We start from the raw sequence: 25234 nt of genomic DNA on the forward strand, positions 1-25234 counted from the left end.
TTACTACTAGGTACACTCAAAACAGGATTTCATCCAAATATGTACTAAAGTCAGCAAGGACGTCACTCTCTGCCATATGCCAGCCTTTGAAAGGGAGCTAAAGGCTGTATCAGTCAAGGGCTGAATTCAAAAGAGCTTCAAAGAACACATTCATGATGACAGCTGTCCTGCGTTAAAACTCGGGGGGAGCGAAAGAAAGACAATAACAGTCTGCCCTCTTTCTGTCTCTCTAGAACAGTCTCCTGAGATAATGTTACTGGCAAAAAGCACTGTAGTATTGTTTGGTGTGTCCTTCCCTTTCAACTGGCTGTCCACACAGCTTTGGTAACAAACACTTTTAATTTCCTAAATTCTCTTAGATAATTAACTCATTTGAGGGATACTGAAAAAACTGAAGTTTAAACAGAAGTCAGGTTTGGGGCTCCTGAGTGGCACAACCATGGAGCCCTGAACCTGACTTACCCGTAACCAGGAGTCCAAAAAAGCATCATCAGCCTTGCTTTTTCTGGGTGGATAGGATAGCCGTCCCTTTCCCATCAGTCAGAGCAATGCTAGCTAGTGTGGGCGTTGCTATGATAACAGAATGATAACAGCACTGCCTTCTGTTCATCAAATGGGGTTTCATATAAATAGAAAAGCTGAAGCTCATACAAAGAAAAGGTTATAAAAGTATTTCTAAATTTAAACTTCCATCAGTCTACAATCAGACAGTTTACAAAGGGAATGGAATTCAACAGAATCTAGATCCTTAAAATAGCAAAAGCAACACTACTCGCAGATGGCCAAGCACCTGGAGGCTCATGTACGTGATGATATCTGTTTTCATCAGTCTATTTTTCTGTCTATAATAAGAAAAACACTGAACAATAGCAGCGTTCAAAAGAAGTTTCTATGGAAGGAACCACTGCTCTCTAAATAACTACCTGAGTGCTCTGTCCGGTGGAAGATGATACAAATGACATTTTGGTAAATGAACATTGTTCTATGTTTGGATAAAAAGTGCTTAACCTCTAAAATTGTATCCCAACTAAGAATCATGGTGATGGGAGTAAAATGGCGTTGGGCTGAGGGACCACTAAATTTCAAGCTATTTTAAGTATCAGGAAAGTCTAGGAAATTCTACAGCAAAATGTCTGACCATCTGTCTGTGACCTAAAAGTGAAGAGGTTGGGTCATGCAATGTGACACCTGTCAGGTTTGACACGAAAAATCTTCTGTCAGAAGAACAGAACTAATGTCTGCTTACAGACTAACACACAGTTGTCTGTAGTTTGAAAGTATGCAAGCTAGCTAGCAAAATAGCTAATCCAGATGAAGATTTAAAGGAATGTGATCTGTAACTTACTAAAACTTAGCAAACTCAGCGCTTGCTATTTTTGCCTATTTCTTTTAAACTCTGCATTTACTGCATGTAGAGTTTCATTCTGTCCATCAGACTGAAGGCGTTTCTATAATGAAGAGCTTGTTATTTAAAGCCATATCGAACCTGACAGTGCAGAGAGCTGCGGGGAGAGTGGCATTACATGGCTGTTTATCTTTCCTAATTTCTGCCTCTAGGCTGTCACAACAGCTCAAGAGAGCTTTTCCCATAACTAGCTCCAGGGCCAGAGTGAGCGTAAATTTTCTTGCCACTCTAAAGTTATACCCATTCTTTTCCAAAATGATGAGCTGGACTGGAATGTTGGTAAAGTGCTTAATATGTATACCAGTTACTTCACTTACTAAACAAGAGTGCCAACAGAAAAAAGTCTTACGTCTTGAGTCCGAGTTGAGTCAGGAGCCAGATAAGTATGTGTCCGAGACAAATCGTGAGTTAGCTAAGCACGTCCAAGTCAAGTTTCAAGTCAGGTCACGTGCAAGTCAATCCCTAATACATGAGTCTCCTCTCTGGCTTCAGGTATGAACCTCTTCCCAAACTTCAGTTATTCCATAACTTCATTTAATTCTAACACTACCACCAATTGATCTACAAACAACAATGGCAACAATAATGCTCTGAAAATACTCATCTCTGAATATTGATAATGCCAGACAGAACAGAACCACTTCAATGCTGTATCATGACAAACAATGGCATCTAATGAAAGCTTGACCCTTACAAAATGGGTTATGAAACATTTCCCAAGGGAGCACGAACCACACACATTTCCTTTAATGGCAATCTTTGCTGAGGCTGATCGCTTACACTTTAGTGCGAGTCATGCAAATCATGGGTTTCCACTTTGCATCTGTGTTAACCAAAACCAAACCCAAGCCCACATCCCACTTTGCTGGCATGCACAAGTTCAACAACAGCTATGTGAATATACAATAAGTCTTTGTTTTGCAAAGGCACAAATGCCTCTGGCTCTGTCCCTTTCAGTGTCCACCCCTGTTCTGTGAGTTTGTCACATTAGCTCTGCCTCTTTCATGTAAACCATCTGTGTTCAGTTGATAGCTCCTCCCTGTATTCACTGTTAGGACCTTTGGTTACTTGTCTGCAGGGGTGGGAAATACAGCAAAAATAGAATATCACAACATTTAGAGATGTTTTCACTATACACAAAACGTAGCACAATATTTTAACACACAGGCACAATGCACTCGTAGTGCCACAGCTATTAAAAACTATTAACATGACTTTATTCAATAATTTACATACTGAGCTGCACTAAATCCAATTGAACATGACTAATTATGCTCTCTTTATAATGAAACATGCAGTTGGTCAGTGTTCTGTAAGTATGTACAATATCCACAATATGCTCAGAAAAAAGCTTATTGTTTATCACAATGACAAATCCAATGATGATAATGATTAAATAGTCATACTGCCCACCTTTACCTGTCTGTGTATTTATAGTACTTGTTTGTTGCACAGTGTTGTAGAGTACTTGTGTTGGTTTGCTTTGTTAGTTTCATTATGGATATCAATGTGATTTATTTCCTGCTTACTCATACGCTCCTGATGTTACTATGGACTTCAATAAATCTAACTTGCACATGCATCCTGCCTCCACATCTGTCACCTTACAGCAACATCTTGTCCAGAGAGAAAGCTTTGGTTTCAGAGCTGCCATGTAATGTGGTCTTAGGTTTCAGAGACGTCATGTAAGTCACTGTAAATCTGATACCAGCCCCATCTTAACTGCATCACATGCTATGACCGGAAAAGAGAGTACCATATAGTAAGCCCTCACATTAGATTGTGTGGACCACCCACCTCCAGCTCTCCATTCTCGGCTGCGTCGTGGAGGGGGGTCCCGCCCCAGCCATCCATCACAATCTCCCCACCATGAAGAAGGAGCCAGCTGAGGACCTTGGCATGACCACGGCTGGCGGCAAAGTGCATGGCAGTGGCACCATCGTTGTCTCGGTCAGACAAGCTGATGTCTGTGAAGCTCATCTGCACAGAGATAAAGCAGGTCCAAGTGAAGGCCATGCATGAAGCAGTAGGAGGGAGACACTTTTTATAGGACATATACAGCAGAGATGGTGAAGTGCCTGTATAGCTTTTAGTATAGAAACTACACACACTATTTGAGCTTGTCCAAGTCATGTGACAAGTGGAAAATGTTTAAGTCTATTCAGATATATGTGACAAACTCTCCCCAACCTTAATTCTAACTCTATCCCTAACCCCTTAAACCCAACACTTATTCATGAGTTATGCATTTTAAAACTACTATTTTTACTATCATAATGTTATATCTACTATTCAGTACATTAGTGTGAAACTAATCTCTATGTTACATGCTTATGAGAATAAAAAATTGAACGTTGGATCCACATACACAGGCTTTGGTTTTAAAGGGGTTAACTGCAAACAAATCTGTTTGATAACTCTAAACAAGCTGCTTAGAGAAATGGGTGAATGGGGTGATGGCCAGAAATTATCTGTTATGAAGGAATGAGTTTCATAATTGAAGAGGATATAAAAAGAATTACAAATGAGAGAAGTTCAAAGGTCACAAACAATAAATGAAATCAGGCACAGAAAAAATAGACACATTGTTCCATTTTCCTTCTGAACAGCTGAAACTTCACAGCAGCGTATTTGGTAGTAGAAGCAAAGACTTGAGGTCAGTGCTCATCTTGGCATCGGAGCTCTGAGGGCTAAAGATCAAGTCAGAAATCTGGGCATAACTGATTCATTCAGATCTGAATTTCAACAGCCATGTAAAAGCAGTGACAAAATCTGCCTTTTACCATCTCAAGAATATATTAAGTTTAAACATTTCATGTCACAAAAAGACAGAGAAAAAAAACAACTAATAAATTTAACTACAGAATTGACTTTAAAGTGCTTTTGATTGTATGTGAATTTCTGAATGGCCTTGGACCAAAGTACATCGCTGATCTGCTTGAAGTATACAAACCTATTAGGCTTCTCCGATCACTAGGGATTGGTCAGTAAGCAGTGCCCAGAATCAGAACCAAATGGTGAGAATGCATTCAGTCATTATGCTGCCAACCACTGGTACAAACTCCCAGATTAGGTCAAATGTGCTCCAAATGTAGCCATCTTTAAGTCCAGTTTAAAGACGTTCTTGTTTTCTTGTACTTCTGTTTTTAGCACTGCACTTCATTTTAACACTAATTTTGTTTCTTTTAATCGTAATTTTATTTTTTATTTTATTCTCTTTTACCTTTAGTACTGTAATCTTAATTTTTGCAACTATATTTGCGAATGCCGTTCTGAAATGATATATCTCAAATCATTATAAACTTCATTATTTAGTTTTACGTATTGTGTTTGTGTGAAGTAGATATTCACCATTTATAATTACAAATGAATATAATTTATGTGTAAAATACGTTGAATTTAAATTTTCTGGGCCCCATTTTGAGCTTCATTTTTCTTATAAACAACACTGACTATTAAATGTCATTGAGAGCTATTTATTTTTATCCATTTAAAGATCATTTTAAAATGTAACACTCAAAGCACTTTAGTTCTTGTAATACTCTTATATTCATTTAATATACATTGTGAATAAGAGTTGCATTCTACATCAAATTTATGGTAAATAAATATCGACCCCCAACGTCAGCTATCGGTGTCCTTGATTACTAAGAATTGGTATTGGCCCTAAAAAAAACATAGTGGTTGACCCCAAGTGTGAAGCACTTTGAACTGTTGCTGTGTATGAAAGGTGCTATACAAATAAACTTGCCTTGCCACAGCATGCATGAAAAGCAATATCCATACTGTGTAAAAATTTGCAAATCCCTTTAAGTTCCTGTAACCTTTGCCACTCACCAGCCAAACAATGACAGTGTTATGTCCCATCTGGGCGGCAGCATGAAGAGGTGTCATCCCATCATTGGCTCTAATACTTGGCTCTGCCCCGCAGTCCTTCACCAGGTACTGGACGACCTCCAGGTGGCCTTCCTGACATGCAAGGTAAAGAGGTGTGGCACCATTCTTGGTTTGGAAGTTGACAAGACTGGAAAAAAACAAATAAAAAAATAATCAAGGTGACATTCAGCGGAGAGTTACACTGTGCATGGGGAGTCAACTAAATTACAGAAGACAAAACATAAGTAAAACAAAATTACATTTGCCTGATTAATGTTTTCTATGTTGTGTTTAGTCTCAATATCTAGACAACTATATGCCTGCACACTGTAACTACAGGTTGGTCATTTTCCTCTAGTGAACTAAACTATCATATAAACAATTTGCTACAATTTACAGTACTATCTTCCAGTCCCAGAATTCATACCAAGTCCAGGTGTCATTGCGTAGTTCATGGTGACTGACATAACTGAGAGCATGCTATGTATGTGTACAACAGAATTGTGAATTTCATGTGTGTAAAGCAGCGATATTGTTTATCAAGTTCTGAGACATTCTCATAGCAAGGCTGCAGCACCCAGATTGCAGGATGCCACAAATCACTGCATGTAAGGACCTATGAAGACAAAGCTACCCCTCATCCTGCACTCTGTGGTGGGGAGGCAATGAAGGGGGCAAGCCCTCTGCTTGATCCTTGGGGGGTCGTCCAGTACTAATGTGGCCATCCCAGCTCCTCCCCTCTCCACAGCAGGAGGTCAGGGAGTGAGCAAGAGCCTCCCCTCTAAATCCCATAAGGAGTGGCTTTATTTGGACACAGACTGACAAGTTAGCAATGAGTGCACTAAGAGGATTAGAGGTGCTCCACTGGTTTCAGTGTTACTCACGGCTAAACAAGTGGCAGACACGAAACAAGTGGGAAGACAGAAAGGGGGGGACAAGGAGAGGAAGGAAGAGGTGGTTTTCCCTTGAGACTCACGTCCAACTTTCTCTACTCCTTCCACACACATCCACACACACACACACAAAGGCATTCTCCATCCCACTCACACATATAGAGGATTAAATGAGTAAAGCTAAAATCAGCTATCAGGTACAGCTACACAACCTAACACTGAAGAAATAACCAGTTTATATATATATATATACACACACACAATTATTTATTACAATTTCATCTGATTTTATACAAAAGTTATTACCGACCACTCAATCTGATTGGCTGAGAAGCGTTTTAACCGTACTGTTATTTGTGATAACAGTTTGTTATTTTTTTCACAATAACTGTATCTTCTGAGCAACAGTTGCTAAGCAATGACTCACTTTATGCTGCAGCTAAACATTACTCATTTTTTACCTTAGCATATACAAAACAGATAATGAATAAACTAGGTAACTTTTATAAGACAACAGTTTACCTGCAGCCCTATTAATCAGATTCTGAAGAAGAGTAAGGCAGCAGGCCTTATATACTAAATTCCAAACCTGTCATTGCCCTAGGCAAGCTTTTTGCTCGACAGCTGTGACGGTGAGAAAACTCAAAAACTGGAGTTAGAAATCAACAAAATGCAACCTGGCAAACTGGCTGGTTGACAAAACTGTCTGAAACAAACTGGCATTTAAGTCAATCTGGCAAATATTGCAAAAGCTGAGCTGAACCTGATACTGCCACAGTTTTATGGCTCTATCCATAGAACAGACGGCCTTACAGTATCAGAAGCTATTTTGACAACGTGTATCTTTACAAACCTTTACTCATTCCTGGCATTTAAAGAAAGACCCAGAAAACTACATTTTAGTCAGCAAAAATGTTCAATATTAAAAATATTTGACACAATGTTTGGGACTTGTTGGATTTATTCTTTACTTTGCAGAACTGTAGAACAATTACAGTGTATTGCTTAATTATCCACTCTGCAGACAAAGTTAAACTGATGATAAATGAATGTGGCTTATTTAAGGGTGGGTAATATGGCAAAAATATAACACCATGATTGTTGTATACTTGGATACATTTTCACAATACACAATACACATGATAATCTGTTTGTCTGAGGTTTGTGAACAAATTGACAAAAAGAACCAGCAAGACAGAAGTCCAAAAAAGATTCTGAGAAACGGCATAATCATCACAAGCTCTGCTTTTTATGATATATGTAGTTTTTCAGTTTTCTAGAAGTACCATACCCATGTTATAGTCAGAAAAATGTATACATTTAAAATTTATTTAAATTTATATAGCACCTTTCTTATAACCAAGGAAATGTATTGTGAAATAATTTATCAAGGAAAAACACTGTCATATTACTCACAACTAGATTCAAAAACAAGTTTGAATACACCACATACACATCCGGTCAGGAGTGAAGACTGTTCCAAATGAAAACAAAGAGATGTTGAATATTTCAAACAGGAAGAAGGTTTATTCAGGGGCTCCGTCATTAGGAAGTGGTCAGACGTGTGAATTATTGATGAGTGTAACCCAACAGGCTGTGTACCAGGCTAGAAGAGAAAGCAGCTCATGCCCAGAATCACTCATACACACACACACACACACACACACACACACAAAGAGATTTAAAAGAAAAGACAAATAAAGAGAATGACTGCGGAAACAGAAACCCTGTCTCGTTCGTAACGCATAGGCAGTTTAGAGTTAGATACTGTAATAATATTGCTGCCATTGAAGAGAATCACTTTCACTCTTTTTCAAAAATCCCTCATCCATGTCTAGGTAAGTTAATATGACCATTATTTCAAACAAGTTTAGTTAGGCCTGTTCCCACTGACAGTTCCCTGAGTTACCATGGTAACAGCCCACATTTATATTAAATACCACATTTTCTACCTGACATAGATGAGAGCTGTTGAGCTGTGCTGGTTAAATGCAATCTGCGCTGCAGGTAGATATCATGCCTGAACAAAAAGTGGTCTCTATGGTACGGTGTACATTTTAGGACATTCTTAGACCACAGCATCAGAACTAAAAAAAAAATAGACAAAACAGCTTCACAACTTGGGAAAAATACGAGTAAAATTATGTCTCGGCTCACGTTCATCAGGTGAAGCAAGACGTTTCAAAAGGCCTCAGACAAAATTGCCTCAGTTTCAACTTCAAGGTTATCACTGGGCCAGGGACTGTGTCGCTATTATTAGCATTTTTATTATTATTATTATTACTACTATTATTTTTTTATTCAATAAATGTATATATTTTTTTTATTATATAAAAGTCAACCCCCGGCCAAAGCACCCAACATGGTTTAACCACTTACCACAGTTAATAATAATATTATAATAATTACAACTAATTGAACAACAGGTATCTGACACCAGCACAGGCCTTGGTTTAGTGATTCTCATCGTCCTGCCTGATATGTGTCCATTTGTCTAGATGGCTCTTCCTGTGTGAATAATTTAGGCTTGGGTGAAAAAGTTTGTCTCCTCCGTAACATAAGCAGCAGCAAGAGGATGAATAGGTGAAGAAACTGAAGGTACTTTAGCCAACAAAATCCCACTTGACCTTTTGTTCAAATGTTCAGCCGCTTTTTGACTTTATAAAATGTCACCATCATGTACACAGCACAGATATGTTTGATGCCTGCAGAGAGAGGAAAAAGGTTTGTTTTTTCCAAACCGTCTGACAGCCACACTCCAAGATTTTAACAAAGCTAATAATCCATAAAAGGTTGTAGGAACCAGTCTCTATTTTGTTTGAGTCATGGTAACTAATTTCTACTAGCTTTTATCTGCTGTTAGTAAGGTTAACATTCTTTCAAAATGCCTGAAAGTTGTGATTTAGCAAAAAAAGCAAACAAACAAAAACAACTATAATTTCAGATGAATCTACAGTGGTGATTTTACTTATTATACTGCTACAGTTTTTGGCAGGTACATCTTTTGTCTGGTACATCACTTGGCTATAGGGAGAAAGGGACCCTGCCAAAGCTAACATAATGCCTCAAGTAATTTCTTAATAACTAGTATAATTTTCATTAATAAATCTGACTCAGTGGAATTAGAATTACTACATACTACATTGAACAGACTGAATATAAGGGTGTTTACTTAGATTGATGGTAAACTGTAAATGGAACTCAAAGGCTTCGAATGTTTTTGTGTCTGAAAGCCTGGCCTCCCCCTTTTGACCCATGCAGGTTCTAAACCCAGCCAAAGCCCTTAATCTGCACTAATTGATTGCATAACTCCCCAACCTCCATGTGGTGTTTTATGTCTCAGGTAAGTTTTATGGCCATCCTCCTCATGTTGTGTATATGCCATTAGCTTTATCAGTGGAGAGCCATAACATGTTGCCCACAGCAGGATACATGCAAACAATAGCCCAATCCAATCCACTCTCATAAATCGCTGGGTCACTGTCCAAGTGCTTTATCTACATCTGTCGCCAGTCTCATTGCCCCTTTCACAAAAGGACACTGATATCCTAATGAAGGACACATTCCACACCATTGAACAGTTGGCGGGAATGCTACTTGGTAATAGCCAGCATGTTTTGCCGTCCTGAACAGATAGCAAGGAAGCAAGACGGGACAAATTAGCCTTTTGACAAATTACAATTTGACGGTATAGTACTATTCATTTATCTATGTTCTGACTCAACTGGGCTAGCATTTGTTCATTTTAGCTTTACGTGTATCTGTTGCTTGCCACTCGGATAAGAAAATATTTCAGTTATACATGCGGGCTATATAAATGTAATCCATTTATGTAATAATAACTGCATCACCATTTCAGCACTGATCTGTATGAAGTTTAGGACAACATCATCAATTTGAAACAGGCAAGCTTATAGGTCTGCAAGTTATCTAAAAATAATTAGCACGATAATTTCTAGTTAAAAAATCAGAATTATCGACAATATCGCATCTGCAACCACACACCTCCCCCACCCCCCACCAACCTGCAAAAAATACATATGGTCCGCAGCAGCTTCGACCTACTTTCTATTCTATTTTAGTCTATATGCTTTATTTATATTAACTGTTTGAATGAAAATCTTTAATATTTTAATAATTTAACAAAAATACACATACATATTAAATAATACGATTCTGAGTAAACCAACAACTATTTTATTCTTCATTATAATTAACGTCACTGCAAATACATGCGTTCGTGAGTTTCTTCTGCCGCAGATTCATGGCAACTTGCGTGCTAATAGTGCTCCCTGCAGGAGAAACATCGAAAAGCCACAACCATGTGCTTTACACTTTAAAAACAAGGGGTTTGCAGTCATTACAGCTGCAGTTTCATAATTCAGCTAACCACTGGGACACTTAATTTGTACAGAAAATGCTGCACACCAGCCTTAGACGAGGATCAGAGGAACTTTCTCTTCAGGTTAGAGTCCAGGATGATCTACGCTAACTTTCTGTCATTTTAGCTCATTTTTTTACTGCAGCAAGTCCCTTTGAGGTAAGGTGAAGTTACAAAGCATGTCGGCATTCATTCGATTACATTAACATAAAAGTAAATTAAGGGAATTTGTGTGGTAAAGCTAGCAGTACAGTGAGTAGTAGAGAAAAAAAACACAGGCGCTCTCTCTCTCTCTCTCTCTCCATATGTGAAACTGACTACTGGTCCCGTAAGCCCGCACACTTCTTAAACGTGAACCCCAGTTTCATCCCTACGACACTGAGCCATCAACAGCATTATTATTATAATGCATCATGTGGATAAAAAAAGCAACCACATACATAAAATCATATCACAAAATCCTAAAAAACAGTACACTGTCCTATGGTGTTACCTCAGTTGCACCATCTTAATGAGTGCAACTGAGTTGTGTGGTGTTGTGTGGTGTCACCATCTGAAACTCAAAGCCAAAACATGACACTATAGCAGTGAACCATGTATTAAAAAACTCTCGCTCTCAAATGACAATACAAACCCTATAACCTTAATGAGGGTCATTAGGCTGTGTAACAACAGGTGACAGTCAAAATCAACAATGTACCATATTTTAACAAAGCAATGCTGATTCTGCCATGAGACTCTTATCTCCTTCCACCAAAAACAACCCTATCAACACAATGCAGAGGTCCAACAGAAAGCAGGCCTCTATTCAGCAGTATTTGTTTACCTCATTAGACTAGCGGTCGCCATGGTGACTACAGCACACAATGCTAAATGGGACCAGGCTATCGAGCACAAGCACAGCTTTCTTCCTTATTAAAGTTTCAGGAGCCTTGCATCTGTCTAACTTCAGAGTACGCAAGGGATCACCCACAGAGAGGGTTTAGTACAGGGGTTTGTGTGATTAGAGAGGTACTTCGTAACAAATCTTCACAGTACACTATGCAAGAAAAGCCCAAACTCATTTTCAGCAGTAGGGGCCACTTCAAACATGCTCAGCAAAGGTCTCCCTACCGAAACATACAGAGTGGTACTATAAGAAACTAGAAACAAATATTTTTACGGTTCTGTATAATACTTTATATTACAATTTTGTGTATAACATATACACTCATTGAGCGCTTTATTAGGAACACTACACTAATACTGGGTAGGGCCTCTCTTAGCTCTTCTTAGTTCTTGCAGATTGTTCAGTGGCACATTCATGCTGTGCATCCCCTGTTGTACCACATCCCAAAGGTGTTCTATTGGATTCAGATCCGGCGACTGGGCACTGAAGAACACTGAACCCATCGCCATGTTCACAAAACCAGTTTGAGACAATGTCTGCTTTGTGACATGGTGCATTATCATGCAAGAAGTAGCCATTAGAAGATGGGTAAATCATGCCATGGTCAAAATCACTGTGATCACATTTTTTTCCCTATTCTGACAGTGGATGTGACCAATACTTGGATCTGCTGACCCGTATCTCCATGATTTTATGCACTGCTGCAACACGATTGGCTGAATAGAGTACAGGTGTGTCTAAGAAAGTGCTCGGTGAGTGTAAATGTGTATTACAGCAATTGTCCCAATTTGTTCAGACTTTAGCATAAGATTGCTTATCCTGTGGAAATTTCTGCAGCATACTACAGCAACTGTAATATTTTATAACATTTTTATAAAAATCATCAATCAACCTGTAGTATTACTGCACACCGTTTTTTATAAAGGTCTATTCAGTCTTGGCCTAAAACTTACCCATGCTGTTAGTACTCAGTTAAACCTATTAGCCACTCAAGGTGTGTGACTGACCTCAATTTCAGTAAAGTTCAAATTTAGTTTAGTGAAAGGACAAAAAAAGAACATCAGCAAGCAAACTCAACCTCTATCTTAACCCTTGTGTGGTGTTCAGGTTTCTGTTACTCAGTGGGTCTGGTGGATCCACGTCCATGGGTCCACGTCAGCCTGTCCATGTTGTCAACCTTCACACACACGCACACATATACAAACACATACACACACAGACACACACACACACACACACACTAACAGTAGGCCATGTAGGAGAGAAACAGAGTGAAGGGACACAGCACCTCCACACTTTTATTCCCTGTGGGTTCACCCAAACACCACATGTGTAATATAAATGTGTAGGGGGTGAACAGTGTTAAGTCATTGAAAATGTGGTATTTTTTATGTTCTTCACAGAAAATGAGCAAAGGCCAATGAATCTGGGGCTGAAGTAACAATTAATCGCATCACTTTTCTTTTGGTAACTGAAAATGGGTCCCACAGACCCCAACACCACACAAGTGTTTAAAGTGAGAACATTTGTAACATGGAGCTAAATGTTTTATCACCGCCGCCCATTTCTTAGTAAAATACAGTTAGCTACACTGAGCTCATTAGTGGAGATAGTGTATAGGGCTGTATTATCGGCTCAGATTCAGCCAAATGCTTTAAAACTCACTGGATCACACTTCACAGTGCAGATGGACAGTGACGCGAAGACACCCAAGACTTTCTAAGGCAAAGAAGTGGAATGTTCTGCAATGGCCAGGTCAATCACCTAGCCTCAATCCAATAGAGCAGGGATTTCATTAATGAAGGCAAAACTGAAGGTAAAACACAGAAAGAACAAGCAGGAACAGAAGACTGCAGTAAAGGCCTCACGGAAGATCTATCTAGTGATGTCTATGGGTCACAAACTTCAGGCAGTTCCAATTATTAAAAAAGACAATTTCATTTATTATCATGCTACTTTGTCCAAAAATGGGGATGCATGAAAATGGCTTTAATTCCTGCACTGTTCATCATTAATTATTTTATCTCCAATATGCTGCAGTTGAGCTGGGCGATACGGCAAATGTGTAATGTCATGTTAATTCAAGACGTTTTCATATGTCACACAATATGTCACACCATTTATTTGATCTGAAGTAGAAAAAATAGTGTCACATTTAAAACAATCAAAAACTATGCATACAACGACAGGTATTTTCACAAAATCCAGTGAAACACGACTAGTTATGCTTTTGTCATACATGCAGTTGGATGATAAGTACTGACAATATCCACATTATGCTTAAAAAACTTACTGTGACATATTGTGATGTAATAATAATGACAGACACTGTCATATGGCCCAGTCTTATTCTGCACTAGACAACTATAATAACAATAACTTTGTCAACGTACAAATATTTATGTACCTGACTGTAGATATATGCACAGTACGTAACTCTTTTTTTTTTTGCTGAGAGTCACATTTATGCTCGCTGATGTTTTTCACCATGCAGACACCCAGGAGTTGCTTTTGCAATTTAAATACTGTTATATCATCGTTCCCCTTGTATAATGATGATTAATATTATAATAAATCAGTAATAAGTGACTTATTTTAATGGCTTTATGACAGTCGACATACATTAATTTAAATGGCTGGTTTAAGAACTAAGCCAACACTGAATAAAGCCAACACATTCTAAACCTATGCTTTTGCTAGAGGATATGAGACACAGTCATTTCTGTGTTTTTAGCTATGCAGAACAAATTTACTAAGACTCGTGTACTGCGTGCATTGCTAGTCTCGAACTTGCATAAGTAAAGGAAGGACTATCCTAGGTGTTTGAAAAGTTAAACACTGCCAACACGCTGCTCAGATCAGACATTAATTATGTCATCATTATTGCTTAATATATAGTAAATTATTAAAGTGTAGTTTCCACCATTTCCATTATTTGCTTAGGTATTTGGGAGAAGAAACAGAATAAAACTGCATGGAACTTTGAGAACTGGTTTGAAAACCTTGACGCAGCACATTTGATATATATACACTTTATGAATGGAGATGCAATCAGACCTTTAAATAAACAGACTGCCACCTGTTGCAAATTACACAAAAGACTTGGGCACATTCATTAAGCATGTGCCTGTGCACTGGTGTGTGTAGAAATAACACAATAACAAGGCCATGAGAGCCATCTCAGGGTTATCTCTATGGGACAGGGTCCCTCCGCAACAGAGCTGATTAGCAACAGTATGCACGTGTGTGCGTTTGTGTGTGCGTGTGAAGCGAACGACAGAGAAAGAGAGATAGCTCATTGTTGAACCGCTGTTTTGCATTTCCTGAAACTGAGATGATAAAGGCAGCTAAAATATCTGAAAAATATTCAATTTAGGTTGACTGACCATCCTGATGTTGATGTAGGGTGGAAAGCTCAATTGTTTTTTTATTGAAATCTACTGAAATATTTAAAATTTCAATTGTCAAATCGCAAGAGTTAGTTGTAAAATTGTATTATAGCTGCACATGCTGAAATATGGTGTCTGTGCACTGCTGCGAGTCACTCTGTAAAGCCTGATATAATAATTTACAAGTCAGAGGTGTTGGGTCAGATTTCACAGAGGTTTTCGGACTACGTCGCAAGCAAAAGCTTGAAAAAAGGTCCAGTTCAATGTTTGGGCCCCGAATGCAACATTAATATTATACTGATGAAGACATGTTGATAGTAGTAGATAATTAGCTAAACAGCTGTGATTTGGCTGCAGACACGAGCCGAAGCCGTGATGTTATTCGCGATTACACACGACCTCGAGTGCTTTTATACAACGGTTAAATAAATAAAGTAATAAATAAATAAATTCAGCGGTGAACGTGGCATTTAATATGTTTTAATGTCAGCAATTCCTTCTGCCAAACTTAGTTCCTTAACAAGCAGCTTGTTGCTACGTCAGAGTAATGAACTCCACTCCACTGCACAGCACTGCACGACAGTTTGTTCTCCAGCTCCTTACACTAAATTCTGAAACTGTCATTACCACTGACCAAGCTTTTCAGTTGGCAGCTGTGACCGAAGAACACCTAAACAACCTGGAATTAGCCAGAAATGAACCAAATACCATTCGCCAAATGTGTAGTCTCGTCTTCAGAGTCTGACCAAATCAGACTGAGCCATAAAACTGCCACAAAATTCAGCTCAGTTTTGTCATTTTTTTAGCTAGATCAATATTAGCGTTGTTTTGTTCCAGCCAGTCTGTAAAGCATTTTACAGCCCATTTTGTTTGGCGAACGGTATTCGGTTCATTTCTGGCTAATTCCAGGTTGTTTACATGTTCTTTTGTCACAGCTGCCGGTTGAAAAGCTTGTTTAGTGGATGATGCAATACAGGATAGGCTCTTTGAACTTCAGCACTCAGCAGTAGAGTTTGCATGGTCTGCCGTTTTGTGGTTGAGTTGCTGCTGTTCCTAGGCACTTCCATTTCAAAATAATAGCACTTACACTTGACCAGGGCAGATTTAGCAGGAAAATTTTACAAACTGACTTGTGGCAAAGGAGGCATTGCATGACAGTGCCACGTTTAAAATCACTGAGCTCTTCAGTATGACCTATTCTACTGTCAATGTACATCTATGGTGACTGCAAGACTACGTGCCTGATTTTATTCACCCGTTAGCAATGGGTGTTGCTGAAACACCTGAACTCAATAAATAGGACGGGTGTCCGCATACTTTTGTGAGTTATTTAACATAGTCATCAATTTTGTTGTACAGTATAGCTTCATAACAACTTGACGTAGAGATGGCACCCATCTGATATCAGGCGAACATTAGTACAAAATGCTGTATTGGACTTTGAAAGGAAAAAAAAAAATCTGATTCAATCTCATAACAATTCGAGCAAGAATACCCCACGCTCACTTTGCGTCATGTCATACTGTGATCTATTTTTCAGTGGGGTAGCAGAATATTTGAGTAGTTTTAACTCCATAGACTACTTTTAGTTGTTCATCTTCAGTGACTTAAACACTTCAAGTAAAAATAGATCACTTTAAATCTTATTATTTTTGAAGAAAAAGTATTGGATTAATAATACTGTGAGTCAAAGAAGTAGGCTTTGATACTTATATCAGGAAAACAAAGGTATGGTACGCAGATCTCTAATTTGAAGTCATTCGAACAACAGGCCAGGAGGAAATGGCTTGTTGCCAGGTTCCTAGAGTCAAGTGCCCTGGCACCAATAATGCAAGAAAATCCCTCCTTGCCTCCTTGATCTATATTGAAAAAGCTCTTTGGGCACTAGAAAGTTCTGAACTTGGGAGGCAGTTCAATTATATAACCTCCTAAATCCTAAGGGCCTGTATGTGGGCCGAGACTTCTATTCCTTACTCTAATCACTCCATAAACTAAAATGTAATTTTCATTATAGTCACAAAATAATTCATAGTAGTCACTGAAAAATAAGTCTTGAGCTTTATGCCTGAATAACAGACCTACGTTTTGAGTTGTTAAGTAGCATACGCTGCATGGATAGACACTGCTCACTTAAAGGATGAACAGCACAAAAATCTCCTGATATAAATCCCAATGAGAACTTGCGAGATTACGTTGAGAAATGTGTGGAGAAGAAAAGTCCAACCACTATGGATGGTGTGTGGACAGCAGTTCATTTTGATCATTAAAAGGCCAGTGAAGGACCAGAAACCACAAAACATCAACAAACACTCTTAGTTTAAATTCTTTACCAACCCTTTTGACTTCCACTGTACATCTTAGTAATATACATGCTCACAGTTTTTATTTCTTGAAAGTCTCTTTCAGATGGTGCCAATTTTTAAGACATTCTCCCCTTTAGTCTGTCTTGTTTCAAAACATGGAGGACGAAAACACCCAAAAAAGAACTTGTAAATGAGTGTCAATATGTTGACACAACATTGTTTTTTGTATCCTGTACTATTTTTGATGAAGCTATTCTTTCTAAGCGTTGCCACCTTAAGAGCACATATCCAGAACAAACAAATTAAAATACTGTAAAATGAAATGTGAAAAAATACCTATGGCAAGTTGATCAACTGCCTCTGCCTTAACAAATTTGAACTATATTTTTGAAAACAGTCTTGATGTTGGTGGAACGTGACAAATTGTGAACCAAATGGTCTTACTTTGGGCTGTGTCCCAACAGCAGTCTGAGAGAGGGCAAGTCCCCTTTAGCAGCAGCATAGTGAACAGGCAGAGCTCCCGTATCCGTGGCAATGCTGGGATTTCCCTCCCCACTCTTGAGTAACCAATCAGTGATCTCATGATGGCTGAAGCGGGAAGCCAGGTGCAGGACAGTGGCTCCTGAGCTGTCTTTATCCTGCAAACACGAGAGACATAATTGATTCCAGTTTGGCAAGACTTTAAATAACTTTCACTGCACTAATCTCTGAGACAGCTTAATCTGTGTCTGTTATTTACAAACAGAATAAATCTACAAACATTGTACTCATGTACTCAGGAACCGTGTCCTGTGAAACAAAACCCTGTCTTGAAACAGTAACTTCAGTATGTAAATCTCTGAAATGGTAACTTTAGTATGTAAATTAAAATATGAAGATATGAGGTTTTGATATGAATGAAAGCACACAATGTTAATGCAAGAAGCTGCTTTATATTACAGGTACAACTCTAACAGGTCTCTTTTGTAGGCAGTATTTTATCAAATTGAGAAAACAATTACAGAGTACAAATGCAAGTGCAAATTAATACAAATACAAATTATTTACTTTATTCTGGATGTAGTAGCCTACTGCTTAATTTACAAGAACAGTGAAGAACAGAAAATACAAGTATTGAAAACTCAATCTGTATTGAAACATCATCTGATGTTCTTCTTTTTTCACGTTCACTTTAAAGTACTGTTAACTAAGCATTCTTAAATGCATGAACAGGGCTGACAGAAAAAAGTTGGCAATCCAACAAGTTATGTGTTCTTTTTAGCAATAATTCGGTCGGTACCTTATTTACAATGCCTTCATTTAACCTTCTAAGGTTTATGTTACACACAACAAAGTGCAGCTTCCCACTTCCAACATCCAGAAGACAAAACCCAGGAGTAGTGAATGGGAGGAAGAGAATGAACATGAAAATGAAAGAGGGAGCTCTGGTTACATGCCCACTATGACAGTCACCACGCTTTCCATTTCAGCAAAAAAGCCACCGTGTATAATTCCATTTGTGTTGCACTATATGCTCACCAAGACTTACATAGTATTAGTGGCTTTGATGAAAGCAGGATTCTTGTGTGTTTGCAGGTGTGTTTGTATGTGTGAGGGCTGAACATGCAGTATAGTACTGCACTGAAGCCATGAACAGCAAAGTTGTGTCTTGTGTTGAATCAACAATATACGAGAAGGTACTATAGCTGTTCTTGGCAAATGAAACACGCGTTTACAGGTTTATTACTGTATTTATGTAATATGATTTTCAATAACCCTGGCACTGAAATTTCCTTATTTGCTAAAAACATCCTAAACCCTTAGAGGTATATAACAGAATATAGCAGTTATATAACAAAAGTGTGGCGCCATCAATATTAATTATTTCTCATTAAGAGATCATTGAAAGAAGCAGAGAAATCGTGTTAAAGTGTGAATTCTAAACTTTTAGTTGCTCCTATCACTGAAAGATTAATCATTTTTATATCAAAATCGCAGTTTTAGAGAACACAATTTTCAAATTGCAAGAGCTTAAAATTATAGCCTACATTAAAAACACTGTCTTAAGGTTTAAGTGGGGAAATTGAACCTAATATCACAGAGCTTGCCTGTAGATAACGTAGACCAATTAGAGGCAACCAAACCTCCATGTGTTGTGACATCACAACCACAACTTACTGACAGTCTGGCGCACTACATTCAGGAGAAAAGCCTCAAGCCAGAATAGGTCAATATTGTGGTGTTCTTGGCAGAAAAAGGCCTGAACTTCAATTTATAGAAAATAGTCGCAATCACAGTCTCAATATAATGTTTTGTTTGTTTTGTTGTAAACAGATAAGGCGTTACTTCAATCAAATAGTACTGATAAAAAACCCTAGTAGTAAGGGTTGAATGTTGAAGGAATTTCTGAGATTTCTTCTGCGAAAGCCAACAGTAACCCATCAATTTAGAAACCTTACAACTATTCTAACTGCCATTTTAGAATAATTGTTCCTGAACTGTCTTATCTACTGCTAACTGTAGGATCTACACTAGAGATAAAATGCTGTCTGTCATGAGGTTGAGTTTACTCTTTAAGAACTATATGCATTTTCTTGCCCAAAAACATCTACTCCAAGATTACAGTGCCAGATAGTAAGAGTGTGAAGCAGTTTAATCCAACATAATAGGCAACATAATGAATTATTCAGTGTCTGAAGTGAGAGCAAAAAATCACTAATCTCTTAACTTCATCAAGCCTTCTACCCTACCAAAGCTGCAAGCCATGAAAAGACCACTTTCCCATGGTTTATGACTTCTGCCCTTCTACATATCAAATACATTATGCTGAGTCTTATTTTGGGCTGTATATCAATAACAGCCTGAGAGAGCACAAGCCTGTAATTCTCAGTAAAACAGTAACCAATCAGCGACCTTGTCAGCGCTAAAGCAGGAAGCTAGGCAGAGAACAGTGTTTCAACAGAGGAATCATGCAAATGGACCAGCCTTTCTAAGATATGCAAATAAGGGGAAAAAGTCAAAAACAGCTCCCTTCTTGTTTAGTTGTGCATAATGGAAGGAAAATACACATAGCACTGTAAAAACATTAGTCCAGCTCATTGGTATAGATAAGAAGTAATGCTGAGAGTGGGACAAAACAACTTTTCTGTTTGTGTGCGAACTGTGACCATATCGCTGGATGCCTTTAGTCCTGTTCACTCTTAGCACGATTGTACAGTGTTGCTAATCCTTAAAAGAATGTCCACCAGAGTAGCCTATTTAACTTGCTTTCAGCCAGATCTACTTCAAAGCAATAACAATACATTATGTCTGGATTTCTTTCTGTCGTTTTTGTTCATTCCCTCAAAGAACACATAATAAAGCCCCAGGCTTGGTTTGGGATTACACACACTCAACGCCCACTGTGTGCACACCATTTTCACACAGCAAAATCTTTAGTGCTGAATTCACACCTGCACTGTTGAATTAACACCCCAGGTGGAAACAAATGAACCCTGTAAGAATAAATTTGACACTGGAGATTTTGCTGTCTGAGACCAGTACAGATTATGGTTTAACCTGATTTAGCTCTCAGTTCTCAAGAGAACCTTAACAATTCAACAGGTCAGCTGAAGGCTATATTAGGCCTGGTAGAGCTTGTTTCTTAGGACTAGTAATCAGTGCAGAAACCTTATCCTGAATGTTTGGTTGGCCTTCCTACTTTTCTGTTGCCTTTTCTGGGTTATTAGTGTTATAAGACAAAAAACTTCTGGTTTATTTTTATTTAAACTTACAAGCATTAAAACGCGAAAAGCATCCCATTTTAATTCTGTTGATATTACTAAGTTGCCTGAGTTGTACACACCTGCAAACGCACAAACTAATGTCTAAAGCCTAATGTTGAAACTAAGGAATGAAAGTAGAGGGGAAATAAGTTATTTCTTGATGTGACAAATTTCAAAAGCCAGCGCATTTCACTGCTGTCCAAGTTATTTACATTATCTTATTACAAATGGGCCAAATAGTTGAAACCATGGCTAAAAAATGATTTTTCATGTGTAATTTGTATACGCTGTTACTGGTTACACAGATATACTATGTACAAGATGTTTTTTTCTTCTGGAGGAATAATTTAAAAATTCACAGGCCACAGTGTTCAGCATTAAGGATTGCATTAGCTGAGCAAGTAAAACACAAAGTTGGGACAGTCGGTCAGGCAAGCTGACATTCAGTGAACAACAAACTCAAAATTACTGTAAACCACTTTCATAGGCAAATACCACCTAACTGTGGGAAAAATGGTCAAATCCAGTTGTGCACTGATCTGTTATCATTAATCATCTATAGCGCAGGGTGTGATTCAAATGTTGGTGGTGAGAGTATGTGACGAAGCGAGTGAGAAACTTTATTTCCTCATTTGTGAGTTCAGACCATGCCTTCAACATGTGGTGGTAGTATGAGGGAGAACTGATTGAGGGAAGGGGGAGAACTCTGAGAACTTGGGCTGGAGTTCTGGGCAGCTTCTGCCAGTAGCTAGAAGGCCAGATCCCCCCTCATAGCTGTAGTAGGACTGATGCAAGACTGAGGAATGGGGAGGAGATGGGGTGGCAGTGGGGATTGCGAACACTTCGTCACGGAATGGAAGGTGAGGATGTGAATTTATAGGACGTTACATTAAAAGAAGGAGGGGTTTCAGCCATGCTCCTCCCCCCAAACTTCAGTTATAACATAACTACATTGAAAAAATGTGTTTCCTTGTAAAAGTTAGTACAGAAGAGTAAAGATTTGTAAAGATTGTTTGAAATTGTAAAGCGTAAGTGTATATAGGTAATGTCTGTTTTTGAAAACAAATAAGTTGCTTGAGACAGTCTAAAATCTGTCCAGGAAAGCAATTTTTCAGTCTGCTTGCCCAAATGGGCAACGCAGGGAAAGATTTAATGTGAACCCTGGGGCACTGAGGTTTCAGATAAGACTTCAACTTAACTGAACTCTGTGCATGCCATGGACTACAACACACAAACTGCCTCTAGCCATTAGAGAGGAAATATTAGGCTACACACCCCAGAAGAGTTCAAGCACCTCAACTGAACAGTCTGATGACCCTAACCAAGACACTCAGGACAGTAAACCCTCTGACCATGGGCTGAAGGTTGAATGAGTGTGACAAGGCCCATCCTGATAATAAGATGGGACTTAAACAGCATCAGTGTTAGGCAGCATTTGTTCCTATGTGGATGGACACACTGATGTGTCATCTTGCAAGTGACAGTGCATTGAGTCATAGCTGCAGGTTGAGCCAAAAGGCTTAGCAGTTCAAGGTATTGTATTTAAAGCACTAGTTTGGTGACAAATCAAATTTACACAATTTTCTTCTTACCCCAACTACAGACAAATGTTCAGTATCCAAAGTTTGCTTCTTTAGTTTTACACCCAAACTACAGGGCTAAACAGTTAAAGCCCATGATGATCTCAAAAAGACCTGCTTATGTGATTTCAGTCACTAAATGACATATTGTTGTCTGGAGAAAAGGAGAAAAATATGTTGCTTAACTTAAAAAATCTTGAAACCTTTGTCAGTACTTTGTCCAATTTTAAAGACAAAAGTACGTCATACACTCTTAAAGAAGATGGTTCTTCAAGGGTTCTTTAGTATGTTCTATGTAGAACCATTCAGACTGATGGAGTACGGATTCTTCTACTGTTACAAGCTTCACATCATAACAACAGAAGAACCTTTTTTTGGTGCTATACAGAAGCCTTTTCAAAATACTTCAATATAGAACCACATACAACACATTCCTCATCAATCTGAAGAACTATTTTACAATGAACCCACATGCAAATGGAGTGTTCATGGTTCTATATACAACCACTAGTCTTTTAACCATTTCATGCAGTTTGAGGTAACTGTGCTAAGTGTAAGTTTAGGCCTAACGTTACACTTTGCTAAGTTAACTGACAGGCTGTAAGCTTTCATTATTTTTAGCTACATTGTCCTCGTAGCTCCAGCGCAAAACTAAAGAAGCAAACGTCTTGACTAACCCACTACATCTGAGGCAAATGGAAACGGTCGCTTTAAGAACCCACCGTTGTAACCTAAAACACCTCATACTCACCGATGCTCCACAGCCTCCTTGCGTTAGGAGCCACTGAAGGCAGGCCAGGTTCCCCGTGGCGGCGGCGTCGTGAGCTGGAGTCGCGCCGTTGTTGGCCACGCTGTTCCCCGGCAAACCTGCTTCTTCCACAAGGAACCGGAGACACGTTAACTTTCCCGCCCGAGCGGCGTGGTGCACCGGGGTAGCCCCGAGCATGTCCCTCACATCCTTGCCCAGTACTTTTTCCGCTAACTGCACCTTCAGCGTTTGAATGTCGCCCTGCCTGGCGGCGAGAAGAGTCCTCTCCGCTACCATGTCGATAGCCGCTCAACACCTCCGAGAAGACTGTTTGTACACCATTAAGATGTAAAAACTCATCTGTCATTAACGAAATGTATTCAGTGGAACGTGTGGCTTGATGTTTTACTTCTTAACATCGTGTTTTGTTTCTCCTCAAGTTCAAAAGTAAGCTAGCATCTCGCTAGTCAACACTAAAGGTGAGGAGAGCTCGGTCATAACGGTCGGCGGCTCAGTCCGGTTACACGGTTACGAAGTCAGTACTCGTTTTTAAAATGTCCCTTGATGACCTAACGGTAAAAACACGAATAAAAATTTCACAACGTAGCCACCGAATGAAAAAAATTTGCTTACGGTCCATTTTGTCCCTTTTGTGCCGAACCGCGAGGCTCGGTGTGGTGTGAAGTTACCCGCTGGCCGCTTATCTTCCTCACACAGCTCATTTCACCTGTTATCCGCGGACACCTGCTTCGGTTATTCAGGTCGGGCTTTCTCCTCAACCCATGAAGCGCGTCTACATTTTCGGCGACGAGAATTACTTTGAATAGTTTAGAGTATGATTTGGGCCGGTCACTTCAGCCCCCTTCACCACCTCAACCACTTGTTGAATAATCCATGAAGGGGAGGAGGAGAAGGAGAGAGAGCTGCTCGGGCTGCTTCGCTCGGCTCTCAAACCGACTCAGATGTTAAAGGCACAGCGCACGGTAACCGAGTAAACGTGTCAGCTTCCAACGGTGCATCTGATGCGCAGCCTAGTGTCAACACGATTTGACGCCGAGTTGTTACATGATTTTCTCGGGATTTTGTGTGTTAAAATGACCTCACTTTTAGTAATACAATACTTTGATTACTTTAAAGCAATAATATAGCAAAGTCTAAAAAAGTGGTCGGTGAAACGTCTAGTTTGGTGCTAAAAAAAAAAGGCTGTGATATGTCATATGATATATCGGCTTTGGGTCATACAGGCTGTTGCAGAATATTTAACATAATGATCTTTCAAGGCTTGAATTGAAACAGACAGTACCGCCTATCACCGATAGATGGCAGGCGAGCATTACCTTTATTTATGAGCGCTGGAAAACATATTTTAGAGCGTTTTATGGGTTTAAACTGCTGTTTTGGATGTAGGAGCCGTATAATCTACGGGATTATCTCTTTCTAGCATGTATGTACTTCACAGATATTTTATTTGCGCTGATGACGTCACATTATGCATAAATTCACAACCTTTATGTCACGGATCATAATTGGTCCATATGCTACAAATGCTAAATGCCACGTGTCCTTATTATGATAGGACAAGATGACATTTTTGCTCAAGTGAAGAAATTTGAGCATGTGTTAATTCCACCACAAATTGCATTTTTAAACTAAAAGAGCAAAAAATTGCCTTTTAGATACTGAGGTGATTGGGGTGAAGTTTAGGTGTAGGTGTAGTATTACCTAATACAAAAATAAATAGTAATCAATTAAAGTCCTCACTAGTGATGTAAAACAAACGTGTGTGAACACAGCTGCTGTTATTAGAAGAAGTTGGCTAGTTAGTTCTACTGAAGTTCAACGTTGGTGCTTTTGTGGTATTTACAAATTATAATTGTTTTATTCTGAAACGGTTTTAAAATCTAACTCACCTAAGCTCTTCATATTTAATTCATAATTCCTTTTTTGGCGGGGGGTCGGGGGGGGGTGCACGGGGGGTACAATTAAATCCCGTTCAGATGCTGTTTGCTGTTGTTGACCAATTTTAG

General features: G+C 38.9%; 1 protein-coding gene across 7 annotated transcripts in view; it reads right to left on the reverse strand.

Annotated features, from left to right (window-relative positions):
- The window catches only part of espn (espin), a 64962-nt gene extending 40759 nt beyond the window's left edge, over positions 1-24203 (reverse strand). For all 7 annotated transcript variants that reach the window (XM_036578995.1, XM_036578996.1, XM_036578991.1 and 4 more), the window contains exons 1-4: positions 23211-24203; positions 17581-17774; positions 5243-5429; positions 3203-3385 (exon numbers count right to left, since the gene is read on the reverse strand). In XM_036578995.1, the coding sequence (XP_036434888.1) occupies positions 3203-3385; positions 5243-5429; positions 17581-17774; positions 23211-23504 (858 nt within the window). In that variant the 5' untranslated portion in view covers positions 23505-24203. The remainder of the gene's footprint in view (positions 1-3202; positions 3386-5242; positions 5430-17580; positions 17775-23210) is intronic.
- Between the last annotated feature and the right edge of the window lie 1031 nt (positions 24204-25234).

This window comes from Colossoma macropomum, unplaced genomic scaffold, assembly GCF_904425465.1.
Source record: "Colossoma macropomum unplaced genomic scaffold, Colossoma_macropomum, whole genome shotgun sequence".
NCBI lineage: Eukaryota > Metazoa > Chordata > Actinopteri > Characiformes > Serrasalmidae > Colossoma > Colossoma macropomum.